This window comes from Gopherus evgoodei, chromosome 5 (assembly GCF_007399415.2).
Source record: "Gopherus evgoodei ecotype Sinaloan lineage chromosome 5, rGopEvg1_v1.p, whole genome shotgun sequence".
Taxonomy (NCBI): domain Eukaryota; kingdom Metazoa; phylum Chordata; order Testudines; family Testudinidae; genus Gopherus; species Gopherus evgoodei.
In genome coordinates this window covers 25963373-25976974 of record NC_044326.1, presented here as the reverse complement: position 1 = coordinate 25976974, position 13602 = coordinate 25963373, and the positions used below count along the sequence as shown (strand labels likewise).

The 13602-nt window shown below is 43.0% G+C and overlaps 1 protein-coding gene across 2 annotated transcripts in view; it reads right to left on the bottom strand.

The window, feature by feature from the left end:
- CRMP1 (collapsin response mediator protein 1) overlaps window positions 1–13602 on the bottom strand; it is a 66413-nt gene that overhangs the window by 38579 nt on the left and 14232 nt on the right. For both annotated transcript variants that reach the window (XM_030564592.1, XM_030564593.1), the window contains exon 2: window positions 1349–1437. In XM_030564592.1, coding sequence (XP_030420452.1) covers window positions 1349–1437 — 89 coding nt within the window. The remainder of the gene's footprint in view (window positions 1–1348; window positions 1438–13602) is intronic.

Here is a 13602-nt window from a genome sequence, read left to right as displayed (position 1 = left end):
CTCAGGATGTGGGAGACCCCTAATTCAAGCCCCCACCTCTTGACGGGGAGAAAGGATATGAACAGGAATCTGCCACCTCTTAGCTGAGTGCCCTAGGCACATGGCAATAGAATCGTTCTAAGTGGTTCTGTGGCCCACGTCATATTTAAAAATGCCATTGTTTAATTAAAATGGAACAACTTCAGCAGGAGAGACTGAGGGAGCCCCACATCCGAATACTCCATAGCCTCATAGTTGGGGCACTTACCTGAAAGGTGGCAGAGCCCTGCTCAAATGCTTTCCCTCCTACGGAGGAGCAGGGACATGAACCAAGGGTTTCCCACATCCTGGGTGAGTACACTACCGCTGACCTAAAGACTATAAGGGACATCCTTGTCCTCCTCCTCTGCCCCCAGCTGTTTTGTTGAATGTCCCACATGCATCTTAGGTGGCCAAGCTCTTATCTCCCCCTAGTTTGTGGATCACTAGCAGAACTAGGCACTTCCCTGCAGCCCAGACTTGGGCACTTTTCTCCCTGAGAGGGGCAGGGCTTAGCACATACCCCTTTGGTTGGTGTCTCCCATTGGTGCTGTGACACCGTGTTTACTTATGTTTACCTCCGTGCCTACGGACGCTCAAGGTAAACAAACCATCTCGGCCCACCAGTGGCTTATCCTGATGGCCCGGGAGCCAAAGTTTGCTGATCCCTGAATTATAGAGTCGGCTTGTTAATGGGTTATAAAAAATTTCCATTTTTACTTATCCGTCTTGGGGCGGGGTCAACTTATAAACGAACCAGCTTATGATCAAGTATATACGGTATATTCGGTGCACAAGCAGCAGTATTCACAATGTTGGTGTACACAAGAGCAGCAGAATATGTACATGGGACACACAGTAGGGATTCCGAGTGAGAAAAAGTGCCCATGTAGGCGTTCAGTATCCACATACAGCACAAAATGGCACCAATACCAGCAAGTGAAAATAACTGTAACAAGCACCCCACAGCACATTGAGCCAGTAATCAATCATCTTCGCTTGGGACCTCTTGCACTAGATGGACCCGACAGCTTGGCTGAGCTTGTGCTACTACCTGCACTGCACAGGCTTTGGCATAGATTAAGTCCTGTCAGAAGTAACTGAGAATGGACCCATTGCAGGTGCAAAGAGCTCCAGTCACACTGACTGATGGAATCTTCTACCTATCTGACACTAGCCAAGATGAAAAGCAGATTTTTATAATAAATAAAATATTCCTCTACAACATTCAACATTAACAGGCATCCACAGAGATGTGCAGGCTGTAGGAGTCGAGCTCACTATCATGATTAACATGCATGCAAAAATGTTCAGTATTTTAAAAACCAACTTTATAAGTCCATCTTCCAGGTATATGTCTGCATAGAAGGAGTAGTCATCATTGATAATTCTTCCACCTTTAATGAGCAGTCGATCACTCTGAGGGAAAAAAAAGAAGAAACATTTATGAAGTAAACAAAAATGGAATCAAGTCAAATAGCACAAACCTAACCTTTATACCATGGACCCATTAACAGCAGAAGTGCCAGGAATGCTCGTTCGTACCGGGGTGGCCAAACTTACTGGCCTTCCAAGCTGCATATGACAATCTTCAGAAGTTCGAGAGCCAGGGCACACCTGCTTCAGCCCCGCTCCTGCTGAAGTCCCAAGCTGTGTTTCCTGTAAGCTGCGCGCTTGGGCAGCCGCTCAGCTGATTAGCAGAGCCGTGCACATCCAGCAGCATGTGTTCAGGTTCTCAACCACACTCCCGCTGCTTTGCAGCCACGTTGCTCCTGGGACCCTTCTGCTGGCTGTGCAGAGCGGGGGGAACAGAGGAAGAAAGGAGGGTGCTGATATCAAGGTGTCCCCCTCCCTTAGTCCCTGTACCCCATCTCCACAGAGCAAGGTAGAGGGGACAAGGCTCATCAGGACTTGCAGTAGCTCTGAGGTCTGAACAAGCCTTCTGGTGAGTGCCTTAAAGAGACAGTGCATGGTCTCTCAGAGACTGCCCCAGCAGCCAGCACACACAATCTCTGTCTCTGTCTCTCTCTCACACACACACATACCAATCTCTGCAGAGCAGGGGTGGGGGGACACAGTTCAGGAGAAGGAGAGCTTTCAGTGAGTGCCCTAAGGAGTCAGCAGACAAGCGTCTCTCAGAAACTTCCCCAGCAGCCAGCACACACAGTCTGTGTGTGTCACACACAGGACCGGCGCTAGGGGTTTGAGCGCCCTAGGCGGACAGCAATTTCGCTGCCCCGCGCGCTGGTCCCGCGGCTCCGGTGGAGCTGCCGCAGTCGTGCCTGCGGGAGGTCCACCGGAGCCGCGCGAGGAGCCGACCATCCGCAGGCACGACTGCGGCAGCTCCACCGGAGCTGCGGACCAGTGGACCCCCCGCAGGTACCACTGCGACAGCTCCACCGGAGCCGCCTGCCGCCCCCTCCGGCAAAACAGCGCCCACCAATTATTCTGGCGCCCTAGGCGATTGCCTAGGCTGCCTAAATGGTAGTGCCGGCCCTGGTCTCACACACACACAGTGTCACACACAGAGTGTCTGTGTGTCGTGCTCACCTACACACAGGGTCCATGTCACACACCTCCCAACACTGTTGTTATTGTTGTTACTTCTTGGAACTTCCTGCAATGCCCATATATTCCCTGTAATTTTATTCTTTCAAGTGTGTTATTTTAGTTTTTTGACTGGTCTGAGCATTTCATAATTTTTATCTCTCTCACACTTAAATTTAATTCTTTGAGTAGTGAGTTCTAAAATGCCTAACTTGTCCTGGCTGGAGTAATTATCCCAATTGGTAACTTTTAAAAAATATATATTATATCTAGGTTTTTTGTTTCTACTGGCAGCATACATCCACACATTACCTTGATGTACATAACAAAATTTATTGCACACATGGGTGGAACATTGGTTGAATTCCATCTTGTTGAATTCAGACCAATTTATCAAGGTTGTTTTGAATTCTAATCCTATCTTCCAGAGTGCTTGCAACCCTTCCCAGTTTGGCGTCATCTGCAAGTTTTATAAGCATACTCTCCACTCCATTACCCAAGCTATTAATGAAAATATTGAATTTTACTGGACTCAAGACTGACCCTAGTAGAACCTCATTAGATATGGCCTCCCATTTTCACAGAGAATCATTGATAACTACTCTCTGAGTATCAGAGGGGTAGCCGTTTTAGTCCGGATCTGTAAAAGCAGCAAAGAGTCCTGTGGCACCTTATGGACTAACAGATGAATTGGAGCATGAGCTTTTGTGGGTGAATACCCACTTCGTCGGATGCATTCACCCATGAAAGCTCATGCTCCAATACGTCTGTTAGTCAATAAGGTGCCAAAGGACTCATTGCTGCTTTTACTCTTTGAGTAGAGTCTTCCAACTAGGTATTCATCCACTTTATAGTAATCTATTACTCTAGACCACATTTCCCTAGTTTTCTTATGATAATGTATTCTGGTACTGTGTCAAAAGCCTTTCTAAAATTAAGCTGTATCACATCTACTGCTTTCCCCCTATCCACTAGACCAGTAACCCTGTCAAAGAAAGAAGCTAGGTTGCTTTGGCATGATCTGTTCTTGACAAATCCATGCTAGCTATTCCTTATAATCCTATTATCATCTAGGTGCTTAGAAACTGGATTGTTTAATAATTTGATCCAGTATTTTTCCAAGTATTGAAGTTAGGCTGACTTGTCTATAATTCCCCAGGGTCCTTCTTGTTCCCCTTTTTTAAAAATCAGCACTATGTTTTCCCTTCTTCAGTCCTCTGGCACCTCACCTGTCCTCTATGAATTCTAAAAGATAATTGCTAATGGTTCCAAGATTGCTTCAGCTAGTTCCTTAAATACCTTAAGATGAATTTCATCAGGCCCTGCTGACATGAATACATCCCACTATCTAAATATTCTTTAACCTGTTCTTTCCCTATTTGTGTGGAGTATCTAGCCACCATTAACCTTTTTAGTTTAGGCTGAAGCAAAATGGGCAGTAAACACATCAAGCTTCTTGATGCAGCAGTTAGCTCTCCTTCCTGCTAAGTAGAAGATCTACACTTTCCGTCCTCTTTCTCTTGGTCCTAATGTATTTAAAGAACCTCTTCTTATTGTCTTTTACGTCTTTTGCTAAGTATAACTCATTTTGTGCCTTAGTCTTTCTGATTTTGTCCCCATATGTGTGTGCTATTCTTTTGTATTCGTCTTCAGCAATTTGTCCATGTTTCCACATTTTGTAGGATTCCTCTTTGATTTTCAGGTCATTAAAGAGTTCCTGGTAGAGCCACTTGGGCCCTTTACTATTCTTCCTATCTTTCCTTCACATTGGGATAGTTTGCAGTGGTGCCTTTAATATTGTCTCCTTGAAAAACTGCCAGCTCTCCTGAAATCCTTTTTCCTTTAGATTTTCTTCTAATGGGACCTTACCTACCTGCTCTCAGAATTTGCTAAAATCTGCTTTTTTGAAATCCACTTGCCCTTATTTTGCCACTCTTCGTTTTCTTTCCTTAGAATCATGAAATCTATCATTTCATGATCACTTTCACACAAATTGCCTTTCACTTTCAGATTCCCACCCAATTCCTCCTGAAGATCAGAATCGAGTCTAAAATGGCTGTCCCCCTGCTTACTTCTCCACTTTTTGAAATACAAAAGTTCCCAATGCATTCCAATAATTTATTGGAAATTTTGTTTTGCCATATTACTTTTCCAGCAGATGTCTTTTCTAGCCTTGATGTCACCCATTGACATACAGCCCAGATGGACAGTGGACTAAAAATTATTACCATCTGATAGATGGCCAATGTAAAATGAGTTTGGTGGTCACAATCTAGTTCCTAGAGGACAAACGTCCACAAATGCCAAAACCATCACATACGGTAGTAATTTTCAGTCTTGGGCCAGATCATACTACAACTCCTTAATGCCCCTACCATACTCTAAAGGAGTCTTAAAGGGAAAAGAATCACCCCCAGGACAATTCCCTCAACACAAGAGCAGCATAGACCTAACTTATATGGCCCTACAATGCCCCTTTTATAGCTCCCTTCCTAGGGCCAGCTAGGGTCGGGGCGAGAGTTGGAAATACAAGAGAGGTAATGGCCAGAGAGTCTGTACTCTGTCCGTTACAGCTATTCCCCTATTCCATTTTGTTTCCCCAGACTCCATTTTGTTTTCTGTTCTCCTGTGGCCGCCCTTCCCTGGCTGTTAAGTTGTTTACCAGGGCCACTGCCCTTCTCAAAGGGAGGGCCCCTTAAGTTGTTTAACAAGAGCCATTGCCCTTCTCAAACGGATGGCCACTTGTGCTGCATGCTAAATGGGACCACTGCCCTTTTCAAAGGGTTAGTCCTGTTATCACCTCGTTGAACCTGGGCTTGGTGTAGGGTAGGCAATGTCCAGAGCTGCAAGGCCTATTGTGGTTTTAAGATCCTGGGCATGAGTCATAGTCTCATGTGCTCTTGAGTCAGCTATTGCACAGGACTATGTCCAGGCATGTCTCTGGGCTTACCTTCAGTTTTTCCCCTGTGCCCCCTCCCCTGTGACAGAGGGAGCCTATCAGGATTACTGGTGGGAAACTGCCCAAGTTTGCCTTTAAAACCAGACATTTTTGAAACACACCTCAGAAAGGTTCCTGCATTGCTGCCTGGTCTGATCAGCCAGGGGTTCTGGGGGGTCCTTTCTCCGCTCTCGTTTTATTTTTGAGCGTACCCCCGTTTTTGAAAAACCCCCCCCACGAAAAACGAATTGCTACCTGAGAGATCTCCTGATTATTGAGACTGTACCGAACCCTCCTTGCCTCTTCTGATGTTGCTGCTGCTTCTGCCTTTGCTGCTGCCTTGGGGACTGGTAAGAATCCCTCTGTAAAACTTTCTATACTTTTATTTTATTATTTTAGCTGCTGGCTCTGTTTCCCCAGCACACAGACTCAAGCTAAACCTTGGTCTGTGTCTTAAAACCTCTCTTAAACTACAGGGCTCTTTGCCACTGCTAAGCTCTGCTCCTGTGGGCTTTGCCTTGGGGCTCTCTGCTTTCAGCTGTATCCACCGCTGTAGCTACCATCCCTTGGCTTCCTTTGGAGCTGGGTCCTGGATACATACCACTCTGCCCTCTGTAACCTCCCCATAGCATAAGGTGCACCATAGGTCTTGGTTTTTTTTTAATAAGTCATAGTTTGTTAAGATTGTAGAGCTTGTAAGTTTCTGTGATATTTGTTGTGTTGCCTAATTGTTGGTTAAGATAAGTTTAGAAAATCATTGCCTGGTTGTATTCGGTAGCTGCTTGTCATTTTATATAAGTTTGATTAAGTTAGGGGATAGATAAGGTTTTTACTATTTAAATTTGTCTTCCCACTGCCCCAATTCCCCCCCCCCCGAGCTCCCCAGTCACTTATTGCAGTCTCTCTGCTGTTTAAACTTGCAGCCTGTCTGCTCTCTGTGTCTCCCTGAGTTTAAATCCCCCTCTGTAGCGCCTCTATCTTTGGTTTCTGCTCCACCACATGCTCCTCTTCCCCCATCCCCTAACCTCATTCCTCTACCACTGCCTCTCTCTCTCTCTCTCTCTTTTAATCCCTTCCCCCACGTGTTCACCCCGCTCCTACTGCTGCCAAACCTCAATTGTATTACTGAAGTCTAGCATAAAACCCCATTGGTTACCCTTTCTCTCTCTCACACACCTCACATTTATATTTACACCACTGTGACACATTTTTACCTAAAGTTGTTGGTTATATAACACATTTTACCCATAACTGTTAGTTGGTTATATGCTGCTGTGACACACCCTTTACCTAGAAATTGTTAGCTACCTGTTACATTTATACTTCAGTGTTAGTTGGTTACCAACTGTATTGTACCCAACTGTATTGTACCCCACTGTATTGTACCCCACTATTGAAACCCCCTATACTATACTAAAAGAACTCCCTCCCCAATTGCCTACCTTAACAAACCCCATACCCCTCACTATTAAATTTTCCCTGTTTTTGCATTTTCTTAATAAAGTTTATTTTGCACCCCACCTGTGTGGTAATTGCTCCCCAAGATCCCATATACCTGCAGGCAGGGACAGGGTCGGGGCGAGAGTTGGAAATACAAGAGAGGTAACGGCCAGAGAGTCTGTACTCCAGCAGTTCTTGGTCCCAGAGCAACCTATTGGCTACAGTGGGGAAGTTGTCTTAACTAACAACAGCCCAGTAATCTCAACTGTGCTGGTTCCCCAGAGTAGCCAAGAATATGCACCTTTCCACTGCCCCCTCCCCAATCTACACATTCTTTGCTGTACCTCACAAGAGACCACACAGAATCTGGTTTCTGGTTGAGTGTCTCAGCAGTTTGGTCAAAGACTCAATAGACATGGAGACTGAACTATCTTCTCACCCCTCCAGGTGATCCCTCCAGATTCATTTCAGGGCACATTAGTCATGCAGTTCAGGGAAGTCTGCACTGCTGCCACTTGCTCAGTAGCCATTCTGTGAATGGAACAGTTCAGTCTCCAGGGCTAGATTTAATTGCACTGTCACATGGCACTGCTGTGGGACGAGCTCTGAGAGGGCTTTTGCCAGCCCAATCAAACTTGGCTGTGCAACGTTAATGCATGAGAACCGAGTGAAAGTGACTGGTTTACCAGTAAACAAACTGGTTTACTGATTTGACTTGCCTTCACTGCCCAAGCCGAGTGACCTGCATAAAGGGGAAAATGAATTAGTTTTCGGAGGAGTTAATTCTCTGCATGTCTTTATACGTGAATCTAGTGTTGAATAAAGACTCTAGCAGGGGTATGCAAGGGAATTAATAGGGGGAAAGAGTTCCCATGAAACCAGGAGCCAATCAGGGTCCCTGTTCCATACCCCTCTGCAATCTAAAAGAGCCTCCCATGGGGCAGAGCTATACCTCGTCACAATGCCACAGGGCCTACAGAGCTGGTCAGCATCAGAAAGCGGGAGCCTGCTGAGTTTGTCCCATATGCACTCTACCATTCCCCATCCCAACCAGAATTTCAAAGAGCACAGGGAAAGAGAGGGAGCAAGGGCCATGCAATCTCTCTTGGAAGGTACAGCATGCTTCATTCTCTGTAGTCTACCAGCTCTGCAGCTTGGTATGAGGGAAAGAGTGAGTTCTGACCTAAATTAGCATTAGAGTTACACACACATACCCACGACTGAAGGTTACTTTTGTAACAACTAACTCCGCATTTTTGCTCTTCCCTTGGCCTCAGCTGTAAAAGTAAATTGGTTTTAGTCAGGTTTCTGATTCTCATGTACTAGCATCCTGCAGCAGTGTTTGGATTTTGAACACTGCATGCAAACATGTAACTATACAGAGCTCTTACACAGTCATTTAAAAAATCATCAATAGAGCATATGTAAACCTCATAAAAATCCTAAACTAATTGCTAGTATCCATTTAAAGTTGATGAAAGCTGAATTACTAGAAGCTCATGTTAAACCTTGTGTGTAAATGCTTAGGAACAGTAATTCAGGTCTGGGCTGGAAGAATTTATATTAATTTGTAGTAGCCTAACTCTTAAGTAGAGCACTGTTCATTACAGGAATAATAAGAGTCAGTCAACATTTTGCATGCAAGTTTTCAGTGTTAGAGCTGAACAAATAATGCCACATATATATCTAAAATATTTTGTGAAGAACTGTTCAAATGTTCAAAGAATTGTTGGTGCCCTGTTCCCAGTGCTCAGGTGTTCTCATTTCTGTGAATATTCAAGTAATCAGTTTACACTGGCAAAAACGTTTGCAGAAAGTAAATTTCAAAACTGCACAGAAACTAAAGTTTAAATTCATGCACTCAAGGAATCATGCTGGAAATGGTAGCACACCTCACCTAGCCAGGAAACAGGAATAATATCATGTGACTTAATAATAATCAATCACAACTGAGCAACACAGCCCAGATTTCAACCACTCATGGATTAATACATAAGTCAGAAATGTATAACCAACAAATATGCAAAAAAAATAAAAGAAAAGAAAATAGCTTACGGAACTTTTTCCATAAGTGCAGATTTGCATAAATCAGGTTTGCGCAACTCTGGGAGGGGGCGTCTGTATTGAATTTGGAAAGATATTAGTTAAATAATTGTGAACAGTGAATAACTTTGAGGAAGCCACAACCTGTTTCTTCCTTAATCAGAAGAAGAGGTTACATTAATTGAATAAAATATCCATTATAAATTATGTGCTTGGTTCCATTCAGTAATAAGGGGCCACTGATTCTTCTGTTGCTTCTTTTAAAAAAGATAAATAAGGATTCTCATTTTGTCTTGTATCTCTTCTAGATCCTGAACTTGCAAAAATTAAGCATAGGATTATTCACGTGCCTAAAGTTATGCAAATACTTGAGTTCCCAATTTAAAAAACATTTAAGCACATGCTTATGTTTCCCCATCTGTAAAAATAGGGATTACACTTACCTCCTTTGTAAAGTGCTTTGAGAGCTCCTGATGAAAAATGCTACATAAGATCTAGTTGTTCTGATGTCAATCCCTGGTCAGCAAAGCATTTAATTATGTGTTTAATTTTAAGCACATACTTAAAATTCAGCATGGATAAAAGTGTTTTGGTTTTTTTTTAGACGCAGGCCCCCCATACTGTTGTCTTTCTATGAAAGATACATCTGATAATCTAACCATCCTGAAGAAAGAAGTTTTCAATATAATATATGAGGAAAGATCATGTACACAAAAGGTTGGAGACTTTCCATGAGATAAAGTATCCAGGGGACTCTGGGGTAAAATCAAGGCACTGAGCTACAATGAAATATGATCCCTATGGGATCAGTCTCAGATGCTAGTAACCTCTGGCAATGAAAATGTGGACAGGAATGCAAGTCCCCATCCTAGAATTTGCCTGGCTGATCACAGCTATTTTTCAGACTCTACTGTCAGTAGTAACTGCAGTATTTTTTAATCAGTGGCGTGAAAGGTAATGATTTATTTTGACACATGCTGGCGGTTGCACCTCCTCACCATGATGATTTACTACTGTGCCTGCTGACCTGGACAGACCACCATCTTGTGGGCTCTTTTTCAGCTCATTCAATTTCCTTTTAAAACATTAATATTGTTCTACTACAAAGAGACAGCATCTTATTTATCTGTTGAGGGGAACGTTACCAATATTTGAAAACATCCATCTACTGCTGCTAATAGGTCACCAAAGCTTTCCATGCCTATGAAGACCAGATAGTAAGTGTGAAAAATCAGGACAGGGTGGGGGTAATAGGTCCTTATGTAAGAAAAAGCTCCAAAAATCAGGACTGTCCCTATAAAATCGGGACATCTGGTCACTCTATCCGTTCATCAAGATGTTCTACATTTTTCTCTATAAACAGGCAAAGGTTAACAATACAAGCAACAAATGCAATAGGTCAGGACTCTTATTAACAGACAGCCAGAAAAGAGGTTAAGTAGAACCCAAAAGGAACAGGCAAGGACAATAAGAATTATTTTGTTTTAGTAAAAGCTACATAATACAGTAATTTGTAACAAAAAACTATGCAGGCCACAATTCTGCAAAACACTTAACCATCTGGGTCACACTTTATCTTAAGATTCATGTATAGTTTATAAAGGGTTAATAAATGATTAATAGGATGTCACAGATGTGTTACAGACATGAGTAGCCTGTGTTACAGATGGTTCTAAGTGAACCTTGGTAGAGAGGGGTAATTCCATTTTGCAGAGAATTTAGATATTTTGGAATTTGGTTTCATTCTCCTTCAAAAAGAAAACTAAAAAAATGGATATTCTCTGTGAACGGAAACGGTGCCCTGACTCCTGGGCAATCAACCAGATGGACTGTCCCAGAGCCATGGACCCTGGAAAGCTCTGCCGTTCCTGACTCGCAGGCACTCTGCATTCTCCCTGAAAGCCTAAGGAGCCAGAGCCAGCTGCTGAGGAGCAGAGCAGGCAAGATAGCAGGAACGAAGGCAGGATTGATAGAACCTTGCCTGGTTTCCACTGGAATTTTGTCAAAATCGAACTCTCTCTGCAAACAAATCAGCCAATTCTGATGACAAAATATTGAGATGGATTGAGCACATCTGTAGTAAGTGTTACAGATTGTTACAGAGTTGCACAGGTCAATGGGTTTCTTATAACCATGGATTATAACAATCTAGAATAATTTACCAATTATTAAAACCTCTATTAGTATTTGTTAAACCTTTATAAACTATTTCTGAATGGAACTTCAATATAAAGTGTCACCAATGTGTGAAACTGCCATCCCTATTCAGCAAAGTACTAAAGCACATGCTTAAAGTTAAACACATACTGAAGCGCTTTGCTGAATCAAGGCCAGAGAAAACAATGAACAATACGTACCCCTCTGATCATCCTGTCTACTTCCCTTTTATGTTGGATCCTGCTTCCCCTTCTTTCCCTTCTACATCGTATCCCTCCCTCCATCTGCCTCTGTCCTTTCTACTGTAAACTCTTTAGGGCAGGGAGTGTCTCTTGTTGTACAATGCCTTGTACAATGGGACCTCAATCTTGACTGGGGCCAGCATGCGCTAACACAATAGAAATAATAAATAATACATTAGAGTCTATGCTCAGGAGGAGACAACAGTGTAAATAGAGACTGCCACTGTTTAGAAAATATTCAAATAGTGAGCTATCTGACCCCAGGCTCGTGAGCCACAGGTAGCTGTTCAGAGTCCAGAACCCTGCTCAGAGCCTTGCTCAGCCGCAATTTTAGGCAAACTGAGTCAAAGGTTGCTCAACACACACGAAGCAGCCTGGAGAACGTTAGTGGGAGACTGTGTGGGAGCAGCTGAGAGGTACCTCACACATGCTAGAAGGGTAAAAGCAAGGTGCAGGCATCCACCCCTCCTTCCAACCTGCCAGGAACAAGGGGGAAGACCTGCCAGCATCTGGAAGGTGGAAAGAGAAAGATGAAAAGGAGATATTACGCTTAAGGGAGAAGTCCAAAATGATACCAAAGCAAAATATTGCCCTGAGATTGTACCAATATTAACCTATCTAAAGCTAAATTCTCTCTCAGTTACACCAGAAATGTGAGCTAGCTCCACTGAAATCAGTACAATTACTCTGCATTTATACTGGTGGAATAAAAAGAAGAATTTGTCCCCAAGTATTCCTACTTCACCCATCACTGCAATATCAGTGATGATATGGTCACAACAACAACGTTACATGGTCATCCCTTCACACAATATGGTGCAAACCTAACAACAGCTCAACATGCAGTGCTTATCTGACGGCTCCCGGCATCTCCATTTTATGAGTGCATGACTCTCCAGCTCTTCATGGCTGAGCTCCTTTGCTGTATATCACACAGCACTTGCATACTGCGGACAGCCATCTACTTATATATGCTTTGTACCATTTTCCTGGTGATTTTTGCTAATAACAGCCTAGCTTCTCCTGCTTTAATATGCCAGTAAAGCCACAGAGCTTAGTCTGTGACAACACAGCAATTATCATGGCAACAGAAGGAGATGTCACAAAGTCAGCATCATAAACTGCAGGATCAGGCAGGAGGAGGGGCTGTCTCCTCAGATGAAGCAAGCTGTTATCCAGATACTACTATTGTCTGCACGGTATCAGAAAGAATAAATATCTGTAGGCTGGAGACTGATGCTTTTTGTGCAAAGGTCCTTTCTTACAAGTCTGACACAATCTATGAAGAAATCTTTTTAGGTATGGAAATGTATTTCCATATATCCACAAATGACAAAATGCCTGGTAGAGATAAGAGATAGGTCTGAATCCACCTCTAATGTTCAAAATCTAAACCCAGCTCCAGTCCTGAATTTTGCAAATGGCTCCCTGTAGTTTTAATGAGATAATCCAAAAAAAAAAAAAATCTATGGATCAGTATACCACCAAGCTTCGGGTTATTAGAAAATCAGATTCAAATGTTATGGCGGGATGTACACAAGAAAGTCAAAAGCCATCTGTCTTCATATCCACCTTCTGAGCTTTTAAAAAAATCTAGACATCAAAATATGAACAAATATTTTACACCGAAGTTTCTTAGTCTGCTACTGAAATTACTGAGGAATTAAAGTACCATCCCCCAACATAAAATGTTCTAATGGGTTATCATGGCTAATTAACGTACTGTGTCCAATGAAAATAATGCAGCAGTCCATCAGAGTGAATTGACACACATTGTCTACTGTATTCATTCCAATCATATCATAACTGCACATAGTTTTTCTCAATATAAAACCACACCCAAATCCGTACAAAATGGAGAGAGTTAAGAAAACTGAAAATCTCCCTGAGCCATTCTATGCATAAGAGACAGTGAGATGTTCGATTTACTGTCTGCATAGAAAGTATCTCTAGTATTGTATTTGTATCTTTGTTCCATGTGTGGAACTCCCAGTGAAGTGTTATGTCTCCAGAGCCAAATAAACCAGTCATCCTTTTTTAATTAACTACAATTACTTTAGCTACATTAGAACAACAACATCATAACAAAACCAAATCAAGCTAGCACAATGAACGGGTCCAGAACCATTTCATTCTTGGCTTCAGTCTTTAGCTACTGTGCCAGCTGCAATCAGGGCCGGCTCCAGGCTACAGCGTGCCAAGCACGTGCTTGGGGCG